The sequence below is a fragment of the Cyprinodon variegatus genome, unplaced genomic scaffold (assembly GCF_000732505.1).
Source record: "Cyprinodon variegatus isolate N-32 unplaced genomic scaffold, C_variegatus-1.0 Scaffold717, whole genome shotgun sequence".
Classification (NCBI taxonomy): domain Eukaryota; kingdom Metazoa; phylum Chordata; class Actinopteri; order Cyprinodontiformes; family Cyprinodontidae; genus Cyprinodon; species Cyprinodon variegatus.
The window spans coordinates 153782-168377 of record NW_015151170.1 but is presented as its reverse complement, the minus strand read 5'-3'; the positions used below and the strand labels follow the sequence as shown (position 1 = coordinate 168377).

The 14596-nt window shown below is 37.0% G+C and overlaps 1 protein-coding gene across 4 annotated transcripts in view; it reads right to left on the bottom strand.

Moving 5' to 3' along the window:
- Window positions 1-13444, bottom strand: part of LOC107097723 (tyrosine-protein kinase ZAP-70) — a 26178-nt gene extending 12734 nt beyond the window's left edge. Inside the window, exons 1-6 of one of the 4 annotated variants that reach the window (XM_015394984.1) lie at window positions 13426-13444; window positions 13239-13306; window positions 7335-7807; window positions 954-1114; window positions 698-836; window positions 529-610 (exon numbers count right to left, since the gene is read on the bottom strand). In XM_015394984.1, the coding sequence (XP_015250470.1) occupies window positions 529-610; window positions 698-836; window positions 954-1114; window positions 7335-7739 (787 nt within the window). In that variant the 5' untranslated portion in view covers window positions 7740-7807; window positions 13239-13306; window positions 13426-13444. The other 3 variants (XM_015394982.1, XM_015394985.1, XM_015394981.1) reach the window with 3 other exon arrangements.
- Between the last annotated feature and the right edge of the window lie 1152 nt (window positions 13445-14596).

Genomic DNA, 14596 nt, shown 5'->3' with positions numbered 1-14596 from the left:
TGCAAAAGTGTATGTTTCCGTGGGAGGCCAGGTGATGTGATTAGGAGATACAGCTATTTTAATCATTCTTGAAAGTTAATAAACTGTTTGGAATCTGGTTTTGATTTGTTTTGTATCCGATGTAATGATAATAATAATAAGTTGTTTGTAAATGGGATATAACGAGTTTAGTTTTCAGTCAATGCCTATGTGTCTGTCTTTTAGGGCGCTTCCTTTAATCTCACCCAAAAACAATATCCTGAGTCTGGCTTGGTTAGCGACTGATTGAATCAGGGGCTTTTCTGTGTTTGTTAAGATGTGTTTTTTTGGAGTGCTAATTGCTTTTCATTACGATGTGTGGTTATTTGGACCATTAACAAAGTTTCTGTCACATCAGAGCAGTGAAATCAGGAATGCCATTTCTTTATATGTAAGAATAAACAATATAGATGCACCTCTGACTCTGGTTTTTAATCGTATCTCTCTAGACAGCCACATTATGAAAACCTTAGTGAGGTTTTGTGTATAGAGTAGAACTATTTTTATTACCTTCAGCATTTTTTCCATTCAGGCAGGCCTCCCCGAGGACAGTTACCAGCCCATCAGGCTTCATCTTCAAATATTCAACTAGCTGAAAAATGCAAAGACAATTACATTACAAGGTGCTGATCTGCTGTAGAAATAGATGGTAAATGTAACAACTAGCAGAGGCTTCTACCTGCCAGATTGTGTCAAACTTGGTTCCCTCTGGCATAGACAGCTTTCCTGATTTGTCCAGCTGGACCTGATAGTGATAAACGGTTTTCCCGTACATCACAGACAGCGCAAAGCAACCAGGCTCATCTTTGTCTCTGACTCTGACAAATGGACGACAGAACCATTAAATGATGGTCAATGAAGACCTCAGATCTTGATGGGGAGCTAAAAGAATCACTGCAGACACAGAGGCAGAGCTTTGGCTCTGAGGAGCTTACAGAAACTTGCCGTCAGGTTGTGCTCCAGAGTAAAGCCTCCTCTCCCCCTCGTGTCGGTTGATTTTACCGTGGTACCAGGGCATCCTCTCATGGGCGGTGGTGGCGATAAGCTTCTCAAGCTGAGGAGCCTGGCTGATGATGGCCTGCTCCATGGCTTCTCCCTGAAAAGATGCAAAAATAGTACTTGCTCTCACACAAATTGTTATGGCATCCTAACGCATTCTGGGCTGTTTGAAGTTAAACCTCAGGCGTCTGATTCTCCTTACCCATATAAGGTGTGAAATGTTGTGAGAAGAGAGAAAATGGTTTAGTTTGACTTAATGGGGCCTGATCTTCAAAGATTACAGATAAGGGCTGCTAAATAACACATGCAATCCAGTAAATGGGTGTATTGCTGGTGACCTACAAAGATTGCTACCTGTATTTTAAGACTTGGAAACCAGTTTGGTTCCGCCCCATTGAAATGAGAGGATTGGGTGGTACTACAGGGAGTTTGAGAGTGACCGTGAAAGAAATATTAGGTCAAAGCTACTCAAATAGGGGCAATAAGGCTGTTTTTTTGTTTGTTTGTTTTTTCAAATAACAATGATAATACTAATAGTTTTAATGCACTTTACATAGGCAGCCTATGTCAAAGAGAAGTAAAAGAAGAAAAGTAAAACATTAAATGATGAAGATCACTAAAGTTTGAATACAATGTAAAAATAGAAAATACCATAAAACTTTAGAAAGTTGTCTTTTTCTGTTGCTTGACTCCCCCAACCCTCCCCAACAGATTTACAGCAGATTAGGCTCCAGACGGCTGAATTTATCTCCTCCAGCTCCTATTTGAGCCAATACAAGGTAGGCCCAGAATAATCCTATAAATAATCACTGTTGTGAGCATAGAGGCATTCACCCTACTCCGTTATATTTAAAAGGTATTGTGGAGGACCTTCACAATGCTTGAAAACACTCACCCACACGAGGAGAAATGGACTTTTTGCTGTTTGCATCGCTCATACAAAATGCTTTCCAAAAGAAGATTTGCAATTTTTCCACTATGTCAGACTTGCCACTGGTAAGTGAAAATGGAGATGAGCACGAAGGACAGCCTTATGTAAACATATCATCAGAATGATTGACAGTTAGGAGGACCACTTATTTTGATGATCCACCCAGATAAGGAACATCCTCCACTATAGCTTTAAGTTCTGTCATTTTTTGTTTTTCATTCTGGTTTAATATAGATTCTCTGCCAGCCTGCTGCATTTATTTGTGCTCACCTGCACATTTGCCTTTTTCTGAATTAATATGTTTTATTATTTCTGATGGCTCATATATGTTTAATCCACACATAATCTCTCTCCATAATCTGGAATTGTATCAATGCCTTACTTTCAAAAGGACTAAACCAACAGTGTATTCAGATTGCGCTTCTTGAAGGAGCCACTGTTTCATAAACCCCCTCCCACTCAATATATCCATGTAAAAAGAAAAGAATAACAGCAAGATATACCATACAAGTGAATTTACAATAACACTAAAGAAAGAAAGAGTCATTTTTTTAAAAACTAACTAACTAACTAACTAACTAACTAAAACTAACTGTGTGAGCCACCTTTGCATGTTGAACACCCGCCCACTTTCGTAGCCCTCAGCCAATCTCTGCAATAAAAGATCTTTCTATTTGTAAGAGTGCACTGATGGAAAGTCGCTTTGATTGGTTAAATTAAAGTAACGTGTTATATTGGATTGTAAGCAAAATATCTGGGTCATTAATATTTAAATAAGTAAATTAGTTTGATTACCCTTTTAGTGAAAAAATAACTCCGTTACCAACGTAATTATTAAATATCGCCATTATTCCCAACAATGGTTATGACAAACAATAGTAAAACTTTAATGATTATACATTTTCAGAATTTTTACATTTGATTGCTGGAATATGATCAAAGAGTCATTTAAAATGGATCCCCTTGTTTATAAGAGCTATTGGCTCCATTGTCTTAATAAACCCAACCTGGCTAACAAAGCTAAGCCCTCTTTGCCATAACGGCTTCTACTTGATGTTATTCCAGTGGGAACCATCATAAGTTTGAGATTCAATTATCTAAATGGTTATTGTTTTTTGATCAGATAAATCATTAAATCTTTTTTAACCCAAATAAAGTTTTATTTACCCCTTGGATTTGCACTGTAGACCAGTTTGAACACATGCCAGTTGCTCTAAATTGGTTAAAAAGCTAATATGATTCTAAATCTTTCAAAATAAACTTTGGTAATTAAACTTAAAAACTGATGCTGAACTGTGATATCATTGCCTCGCTTTATTCATGAGACTTTTTAACTGAGCTTTTCTCTGCAAAGAGTAGCTGTAGTTTGAGTAAGTTTTATAAGCTTAGTTGAGAATTTTTAATTAATTTTTTAAAATATGTTTGAACTGGAATTCAATTACTTTTGGTATTAAATGACTATATTTTAAATGGAAGTTGTTGTGAATTTATTGCATGTTCAGAGTTAAAAATGTTGCCATGATTTGACCTTGAATCACAATTTCACCTGTTGTCCTTACACACAGACTCAGAGGGTGTTCACATAACAACAGATGGCTGTCAAAAACACGTTATCAAAAACATCAAGATAAAACATTTTGTTAAACTCAGATATTTGCTTTACTTGTCGAGGTTGAGCTAAAAACAAACGAGCTTTGTTTTTTTGCTGACCTAAAGATGAGTTTATTTCTGAGACCTCGGCTTGTCCTAAAATGTACGCTGCCCCATGCATCTATGCATGTTAGTGTTTTGGAATTTAAAATGGGAATACTTAAATAGGGTTTACTCTAAAGCTGTAAATAACTTGTTTGGGAAGCTGCAGATCAGGCAGCCACTGTAGCAGCCATTAACCAATCAGTAGTTGAGAACTGTATGTTTGGGTGGTGCAGAACAACAGGGGTTGGGAGGGGGGCTGCTGGACATAAGATTAAGCAAAAGACAATATGGTGGAGGGCAACTGAGAAATTTTTACATACCAAACCCACACACACACACACACACAGACCATTATTGCTAATAATGCCATGCCACCATTTGCAGAGAGCCACATCACCATATCATAAACCTCCAATCATTTCACTTTCATAGGGTGATCTACATTTAAACAACTAGATAAACCAAGCCTGGTAAGAGGTTACACAACATTTTTCTCAAGACCATTATGAAATACCCTTTAAGGACATTTCAAAAAGTGCCTTGAGGTATTTTTTTTTTCTATAGCCAGACTTGCTTGATTCAGATTTCAGAAAAAGGATGGAAAATGTGTCTGTAATCTGGAGGAAACAGACTAATACTGCCTAGCTGAAACGTAAAGTTCACATTTAAATTAAAGAGCTTTTTATATACCGGTAGATTTCTTTTTTTTTAAATTAACGGAATGGGTTTCATCCAAATAAAAAGAAAACCGAAGACATCTTGAGGATGACTTAAAGTCTGTCAGAGTTTAGTTTAGTTGGATTTCCTGTCCTTTCTACTCTAGAAACTTCCTAAAGTGTCTCGTTATGCTGAGTGCAGCTTTCCTCGGTATGGCTCACTCAGAGATCAATCAGGCAATCAAACAAGAAGCACAAATAAATAAAACAAGATAATTTTCTCAATTTGTGATGGCCCTGGCAGTAAAGTCAAAGCTCTCTTAACGTCTAATAGGTCACCTAAGTTTCATCTAGCCTGCAGATCCCTTCATACTAGCTGGAAGTAAACACTTACTCATGTTGCAATGGACTCTGGACAAGCGAGCATTCTAGGCCATAAAATAAATAAACAGATAAACCTTGTAGCCAAACAAACCAAAAAAAAATTATCTAAATTTTGATTTATTACATATTTGCCCTGTACCTTTTTCCAGATATCTGGGGGGAAAAACGCATCCTTAATTCCACTGTTCAGGAAGGAGTTTGGTTCTTTGTTTAAAATGTGAAAGCACTTTCGATGCTAGACATAAAGCGTTTCCCCATATTGACCATTGTTAGACTTTAAGGAAAGTTTTTTCGCCTGAGGATGCTTTCCCTGCTATGAAGCACGAGGGTGGCAGTTGTGGGAGTATTTTGCTGCAGGAGGGACTGGTGCGCTCTTTGACATGAAGGGCAGAATGGGGAAAGAATACAACGTGGAAATAATGAATTAACATCTTAAGCTTAGCCTGGAGGTTTAAGCTCTGAGAAAAAAAGTTAGTCTAAGGCTGCAAATAATGATTATTTCGATAATCAATCAATCTGTTGATATTTTTTCGATTAATAATTTTTTTCCTGATTTTAAACTAGGTGAAACTAAAACTATTTCACTTGAATTTCTCTGGATAGAGCATATTAACCAACAAAAACTTTTTATCTTTAACACAAAATGTGATTAATTCTGTTAAAACTACTGCTATGAGTGGGTTGCTCTGTCACCTAGAGTCTCTATACTCCAGTAATTGATTAATAAATATAAAAAAAAAAATCAAGTAATCACAATTAATTTGATGAATTGTTTCAGCCCTAAGCTATTCTAAATAAAAAATGTCACTAACCATAGTGCTAATACGTTACCCTGTGGCTTCAGGAACACAAATCTTTTGGAGCGGTTGCCACAAAGTCCTGATCTCAGCTCTATTCAACATGCTTTAACTAATCAAAGCGACCCACAAACCAGACTCAGTTAGACCAGTTCAGTCTGAAGGAATGGAGCCACATTCAGGCAAGGAGACCCAAAACATTGGATTCAATCAAACATCTTTAAAGGCAAATAAAAAGCCTTTTCTTTAAACTTCTGATATAATTATTTGATATATATACCGGTATATAAACAATCTATATCTTACTTTTCTTGCATTTGGAAAATAGGAATGATTTTAATCATCCCAACTTACCTGAGAAACCTATTCTATTTGTTTTATGTGAACAGTAAGAGCAGAAACATGCTGTGCAACAAAAATTCTTCTAATTCAACATGTGTTCATGAGATATGTTTAAATAACAATAATTTGGGGCTTTCATTTTCAATTATGGTTTAAGCACCTGTAAAAAACTAAAAACTATTAACAGTTTAAAATTGATACATCAGTTTAAGATCTGCATCTACTTAAAAAAACAATTTACAAATGCTTAAATGTGCAACTCAAAGAGCTCGAGTACCGTATATACCCCACTGTCACTCACTGGGATTTTAAGAATTTTATCAAACGACTTTAAACATTTGTGTTACTATTCTTTGAGAAATAATGCTGTAATGCATCTTTGTTGCTCTTGGTTTTGTCTCTCTCTGGAGGACTCTGGTGAAACATCCATTCGTTTCTAAACGGCTATCTGATAAATAAACTGTAAACACAATGATTCTACTTTAATTTTTTATCTGTGTAAATTTCTTGAATCTGTTCAAGGCTGAAGCTCCTGCAAAGTGTTTCTCATCGATATTTAAAATGCCATATGTACATGTAAAATTATTTTAATTAGAAAATATGTTTGGTTTTTTAAACCTTGCTGTTAGTGCCGCAAATCAGAATCACCAAATTATTTTAAAGTAGAATATATAAACTATAGTATTTCACTGTTTTACTTTCAACATAAAGTTTTAAAGCCTGCAGCCAAAATCGCTTATATAACAATCATGGATCATGTTTATTTCTTGTGTGTTTGAGTAATTAAGGTCATTGCATTAATGATTATGAGGATGATTGCTGAGACTTTAAGAAACTCATGTTGCAGCAAAAAAATGCACTTTTTGGATTAAATGAAGCAACAGATTTGAGTTAGCTGTGAAAAATGAACGCCGCAGTTACATTTAAAACAAAAATATATTAATATTTTTCCTTTATTAAGCACTCAGTAATTGATAGCCACATAAAGATGCTTAAAAGTGTTAAAAATGAAGGCTTGGTGAACCCTAAAAGTTGTCCTCCTCGGTGTAAAACCATAGCTTTGTGTTACTTCATCAGTGTGTTTGCTGTTCCAGTCCAGCCATTTCTCTCAAGGCTCCAATTATTTTAAACTTCAAAATCATTGGTGCTGCATCTAGATATCTGTCTGTTTTCTTGTATCTATTAGTTGACTTGTAAAGTGATCCTGTATATGCTTTAACTCGTGGTTGTCTTGTTTTTCCCATTGCGCCTAAATGGTACAGGAAATGTGCCCCTCAAATGAAAATTTGGATGTTTCTAGATTATTTTGCCCCTTTTATACAATTTTCAAGGGGATGCCAATAATTGGGAATGGTGCTGTATTAGCAGGACTAACTTTATTGGAGTAGAGTGAAATTATTTTACTCTACATGGTGTTAGGTATCTTTAACTTAAGAGCTATAGTATCCATGAATATTTGCATGTCTTAGAGAATCATAAATCTTTAGTTAACAGCAGCGTCCACAGCCTCACCTCCAGGTTCCAGGTCTGCTTGACGTACTCCCTCAGCATTTTCTCCCTCATTTTGTCAAAGACGCCATTCTTTATTGCCGTCTCCGGAGGGCGTAGACAGGGCTTCCGCAGGAGACACACCAGCCCGTCTGGGTCCTTACTGTAGTACTCGCAGAGCTCCCCGGGGCCACAGTGAGGCTTCCCCCCAGTGATGCAGTAGGTCCCATTTAGTTGTTTCTCTATGGTGTAGTGGTGGAACTCCAGGTTCCATACTACGGACAGGACGTAGCCTCCAAGACTGCGGAGACACTGTCTCAGCAAGAAGAGGCCGTCGGACATGCCAGCCAGCTTCAGGTGCTGCTCGGCGTCCGTGCGACTGATGCTGCCGTAGAAGAAAGGCAGCTCGACCGCTGGGTCGACGGACATGGTGAGGCCTGGAATGAGTCAAGCTGGACTTGGTCTTGATGTTCTGGATACAGATTTGTGTACAAAAACTGGATGAAAAGAGGAGAAGAATATTATTTTTGTAATATTTTGTATTAGTATACCAAATCTAAATCTACTCTCTGCCACCTTTGACCTTTTAACCTTACAGAGCTTTCCCTATCTGTCCTACTCATTCATTTACTTTAATTGACAGAATGGGAAAAACAACTTTAAAAGATTAATAATGAAAAAAAGCATAACTTAAACCCTCACCTCTTCCTATCCCAGTTTGGCTTTTAGGCTACGGGACAGGCAGCGCTCTGAGCAGAACCGTGTCTTTAAGGACTGTCAGCTCTGCAGTGAGGAGCCAGTAGCGGATTTATATGTCTGGATGAAACATTCTGCTTTTAACACCCACACTTTAAGATTGCATGAAGTTTGCAGATTAACAGACTGGTGACAAAACCCACAACAGGAAACTGCAGTCCGCCCTCACAGCCTCATTTCTCCAGCATGTCGCTCTTCCGTTGAACAGGTGCTCTTTGGTTCTAGATGATTCCCTCCACTTTAGAGGTAGATTTTTTTTTTAAATATGTCCCTTACTGCAGAAAAAGTTGATAATATAAACCTGAATATTCCTAAAACCATGTTTATTTACAGTGAAATTCGAAAAAGATGCGATCTTGTTGTTTTTTGAGAAAACAACACATGGAAAAGAATTAAAAAGAGGAATTCTGGAACATTTCTGTGATAGAAAAGCTGCAGGTTTCAAACAAACACAATTACAATACACCAGCTCTTAAAAAAAAAAGGTAACGGAAGTGTTGAGAATGTCAAACAAAGATAAAAATCATGTTTTAGATTGATTGGTAGTTGCATAAAAGAAAAAAAAAACAGAACCAAATCTGCCTTTGTTTGAGGTTTTGTATCTACAAAAGCATCAAAACAGTTTATTTTTCTGTATTGGAAAATTCTGAAAACTCATTTCTGAAGACTCAAAGCCATTCAACATTTTCCATTTTCTGTATTTTAAGGGAAATTCTTTTAGCACATGAACAGGGAAGCAGTCTTGTTTTTGCAGATAGATGAAACTTTAAAAGGAAAGGAAATTGTAAAAACACACAAACAAAGCAAAAAGTACAAAAACAAGTTGTTACACCACAATTTCCTGGCCTTTAACCAGAGTTAGTACCCACATCCACAGTGGACAACCAAACCTAAAGGCGAAGCTGCCACATGAAGCAAGGCTCCACTGTGGCTTGACCTCTCATATCGCCACAACAAAGACAGCCATACACTACGACTTGGACAAACACGCCGGTGTTTGTGTGAGCCAGGATGCTGTACAGTTTTGCTTCTACTTTAAGATCTTTTAAGATCTGGTTCAGGTGAAAAAGAACCAAGAAAAAATAGACCCATTAACATTTTGAGGTAAATGTGGTAAAAAGATGTTCAATAGTGCTTTTTAAATTCTGTGTAGCTGTGGGACAATCTGTGTTATTTACCTTTGCATAAACCCACACAGGGCAAAACAGGCCTCTGACTGCTTGTACTTGTTGTAAAAATGTCTTCTAAAGTAACACATTACCATCACTTTAAATCAATTACTTTTGTAATTTACCTTTTAAACTGCGTGAGCTGAGAAGACTTATTTACAGTTTGCCAAGCAAACTGTAGTAAAAAGCAAGAAGGTGATAAAAGGTGACAACAAAACTGAGCATCAGCATTTAAAACAGCTATAGGGATAAAAAAAAAAAGACTCCAGTTTGACTTCCTTCTCAGAGACATGACTGGAGCTTGTATTTCAACGACTTGAAGCTTGACTTGGACGTGATGAACAAAGACATTTCACTTGATTTGAACCTGCCCCTCAGAAACTTAACTTAGACTTGTCTCTTGAAGACTTGGCTTGGATTTACCCCTTGACTTGGTGCCTTGACCTGGGGCTCAAAGATGTAAAGCTCGACTTGGACTTGCCTTACAAAGACTTGAGACTTGACTGACTTGTCCATCAGAGACTTGAGTTGGACTTGCACTTCGAATGCTTGAGGATTGGCTTTGAATTGCCTCACAGATACCAGAAACTTGAAACTGCTCCTCAGACAACTGACTTGGACTGAGTTGGATCTTCGATCTTACTTGGACCTTCACTTCAAACACTTAGGATTTGACTTAAACCTGCTGCTGAAAGACTTGAAGCTTGACATTGACTTGCCTCACAGATATGTGAGACTTGACTGGAACCTGCCCCTCAGAAATTTGACTGGTACTTGAGAGACTTGAGACTTTACTTTGACCTGCTGCTTAAAGACTTGGAGTTTGACTTGGCCTTGCCTCACAAAGTCTTGAGAACTGACAGATCTATCCATCAAAGTCTTGAGTTGGACTTCCAACTTTAATTGGACTAACCTCTGAAAAAGTTAAGATCTGACTTAGAGTTGTACCTGAAAGACTTGAGACTTGACTTTCACTAGCTCCTTAAATATTCCAACAAAGTTAGAAAAGTTTAAAAACAAACCACTGGACTTTGTTTTCCGAGTTTGAAGACGTTTCGTTTCTCATCCAGGAAGCTTTTTCAATTCAAAATGTCTGGAGTAGCACTGAGTTCCAGGCTTTTAGATTGGCACAAACAAAAGCCTTTTTATGGCGTATAAAACATGCAAATTGAACGGAAAAAAACGATCCACCTCTTAGTAATGGGAAGTCGTTGAGGTCTTTGTCAGCCAGCAGAACCCGATACTGGCCTATGCCTCTGAAAAGCGAGTCGTTAGTCCACCCCCTCTGTTTAAGGTTGGTTTTTCTCTCTTAACATAAATGGCTTCCTTTACACCCCTTTCAAACCACCTGTCTTCTTTGTCCAAAATGTGAACATTCTGGTCCTCAAACGAATATTCGTATGACCTGGATGACCTTGCTACTCAAAAATTTGAAGCTTGACTTGGACTTATCTCAGAAAGAATTGAATCTTGACTCAAACCCCACCCTTCAGAGACTGTTCTTTGACTTCCCCTTAAAACTTACCATGAGACACAATATAGACTTCCACTTCAAAGAATTGAGACTTGACTTCGACCTGCCTCTCAAAGACTCAGGACTTGACTTGGACCTGTCGCTCACAAAATTGACTTGTACTTGCCTCTCAAAGACATATTTGACTTGGATTTGCTCTTCCAAGACATATGACTTGACTGTGACCATAAACCATAACTTCTCTGTAGTTCTTGACTTTTTGCTGTTCTTTTATATTGAATTGGGCAATGTATACAATGTATGAAAGTTTACACTAATACGTGTGAATTTTATATTCATAGTAACAGCTGCGACATTAACAGAGCAAAAAATAAAAATTAACGAATAACCTTCCCACAAGCCCATTTATCTGTATCTCCACCATTATAGTATGACCTTTATATTTGTTTGAAAGTTTTCAACAATTTCGCAAAGTGAAACAACATAATCAACAGAAGCAGCTAGAAGTCGGCTCAGCAACCATTTTAAAAGCTGTAGACGGCATCATAAACCACAAAATAACAAGTGAAGCAAGCAAGGCGACGCATGACACAGTTCCTGCTTCAGCTTTGAACCCCAAAACCTGCGTGGTATCTATCACCATGTGTCTGGGAGGGAAGAGACATTTTCAGGGGGAGAATATGGCCACTTTAAATCCATCGAATGCAAATAAAATACTTTCTCAAAGGAGGTGGTGGAGAATAAGTCAACTGTGACTTAGTGAAAGATGGAAACAAATAGAGTGAGTAATGTAACAAAAAGCGGAGGAGTGTGTTAATGGAACAAAAGGAAAGCTACAGAGCTGCTTACTTATGAACCATTAAAGCAGCAAAAAGATATCAGGGTAACAACCTTCATCTATAAGTTTCGTAAAGTTATATAAAGGAATTTATCTCAAAGGGACAATTTATTTTTTAATGGCTTGGAATAACGCTAAACTACTAAAGAAAACTAAATTAAAAAGATGTGACGATAAGCTACGATTGGTTTTACTTACAATAGAAAATGACCTACCAGCAACCGTAAAGCCGCACATTTGTCCAACAGCAAAAGGAAAAGATTAGTTGCTTACATACAGATGTTTGCTAGCATAAATGTGTTCTGGGATATCGTTTTTGAACGCAAGTAATCGTGAAGCTATAAAAGCTTATTCATTTGGTGAGAAAACAAAACTGTTATTATGAGGCCAACCTAACTTCTGATATGGGGGATAAGTTGCTGGTGGAAAGCAAATACTTAGTTATTGTAAGTATTTATTCGAAACCGGGTGGAGGAAAAAAACAAACAAAACGATTCATTATCAAGATTTATGTTTTCTTTCAAATTTATTGTGTTTCATTATATGCTTTCACCATTTCAAGGTTTATTCTTATTTATTATTGCATGAACACCAAAGTTTTTAGGTCATGGTTATTTAGGTTGCATTATCAGTTAGTCCGCAGGTGGTTATGTAACTCAAGCATTCCTCTAAATGCATTTATCGACATGTGAGCCTGTCAGCCTGTCAAGGCCTTCTCTAATAAACGATAACCTCTGTGTGACTCCTTTTTCTTTTGGAAACTTTAGTTCCAGTTGTTCTTGCAAAGGGTGGTAAAGTTCTAGATGTAGGTGGGTTTGGATCAGAAACTGATCTGTAAATCAGATCAGTGGCTTAAATGACCCGAGCCGAACCATAATTTCCTGAACCAGGGGAAACAATTGCCACTCAAAAAAAAGAACAAAAAAAACAAAACACTTGATTCAGCCTAAAAGTAAACTCTGAGGAATTGAATCTGGGAAAACGGTGAGTTTTAACAGGACTTTTATTCAGTGTAAATCCTTTTGATCATGGTTGATTTTATTTAGTTACTGTTGATTTAAAGTCAAAAAGGTAATACATTTCTTTCAGTTTCCTTTTGAGACTTAATGAGTCAAGTATTTCTGTAAATGTACTTTACCTGAAATTATTGCATATATAAAAACAAAAAATGCTAACAAATAAAAACAAAACTAAAGAAAAACGGCTTCCAAATTAAAATAAGTCCAGTAAGTTTGCAAGCTATAAAAGACACACATGGGAATCTGGAAGGTGTTTAAATTTACCAGCCTTCTCCTTTTCTGTTCCAAGGCACAATGAAAGCAGCTTATTATCATGTATGCATGTAATTACTACTTGGCTTAGCGAAAGCAACAATACTTTGCCTAAATTATGTGGTGCACACCGTCTTTCTACTCTTGGTACAAAGTAAGCACAATTAAACTTAATTGCAGTAAGGTAAAAAAAAACAAAAAAAAAAACTCTACACATTATCCAGATGTTAAAAAAATAAAAATTAAACTGTTAACTTTCTTTTCATTCTTAAGCACACTTAAATTGCTTTTTATTTCTTGTAGTGCAACCTCTTCCATCTCATCCTAATAGGAACAAAATGTTTATAATTTCGGTGTTTATGCATATTTAGTACATAAAGCATATTTGCTTTCAATCAGATCTCACAAAAAGCTACTTACATGTCACTGGTTCACAGCTGTGATGTTGTTGCTTCTAAGACAAAGATTCCTCTGTTGATCTGATAGGACTACGGTGTTGAGAAGAAGGGAGGTTAGAGAGCAATGAGACACACACACAATGCAACCACCACTCACATACTCAACGGCAAAGTCGAGCACAGAGATCAGCCATTAGATTGACAGCCACCTGTGACGCTCTCTCTGAGCTGTGGAAGTCCCATTTCTTCAACACACTTCTAATTGTTTAGCATTAAGTGGGGTTGCCTCTTTATGTTGTGAAAATACTGCTCATCACTGGGTGGGTTTGCAGAGGGGGAGCAGGGGCGTCAGCTTACCCAATACTATACAGGCGCACAATAGGGCATCAAATAAAATCTGAGCGCGCAAAACACGCAAGCAAAAAGATTTTTTTTTTAAACGCATGGGCACAGATAATGCAAGCATGCACGCAAATATTTTATAGCACTTATTTATTATTAGAAAGCTTCATAAATAAATTGTACAATCAGATTGTTATTTTCTGCATCATTAAATATCTACCTGAACCAAACTGAATTGAATTGGTCCACTTGTGAACTTAACTGTATATCTCTAATCCAGTACTGATGAAGGCACAACTTATCTTCATTAAATACTTGGAAACTTGAAATGTGCAACTGTAAAAGGAAAAACAAAAAACCCCTCTACATACATACATGTCTGTTTATCATTTCTATATGGACCCATCCTATGATGGTGTGATGGTGTTGATCCTATGAGGTGTGTATATCATGGCCAGAAAGATGGGAGAGCTGTATGTTCATTTTTTAAGAGTAAACTGTAGCGTCTGGGCCAGTGGCAGCTGGTGGAGTTTTCTCCAGGGGGGGCTATAAATTCAAAATAGACGTTTACCAAAAACCAGTCAAACGTACACTAAGTTATAACACCAGTATATTTATATGAATGTCAACAACAAAAAATATTATAAAAACAAAACATAATTTCATGAACAGCTTTACATTTTCTACATAAATCTTGCCCTTCTGAGGCTTTGTGAAGGTAAATCTGTGTGTGCATAGTCCAATCTGATGTCACAAACCTAAAAAAGTAATGTACCAGTTTAATAATTGAGAATCTATTGGTCAGCTAAACATATAAAAACTATTTATTTTCTGACAATGTGTTTATTTATGAGCAACTAGGCAGATTAACAAACATCTAGAAAAAGTACAGTATATTAAATTATGTGAATATGTTATGTGAATCCCAGATTGTTTATTCTTCTTTGCCTTTTCTACAAAGTGCTTTAAATCCGTCTGGCCCGGTTGAGGGCCTTTCATCCAGCGCTGCCCCGGGTCGGTAGTTTGCTATCGGCCGTG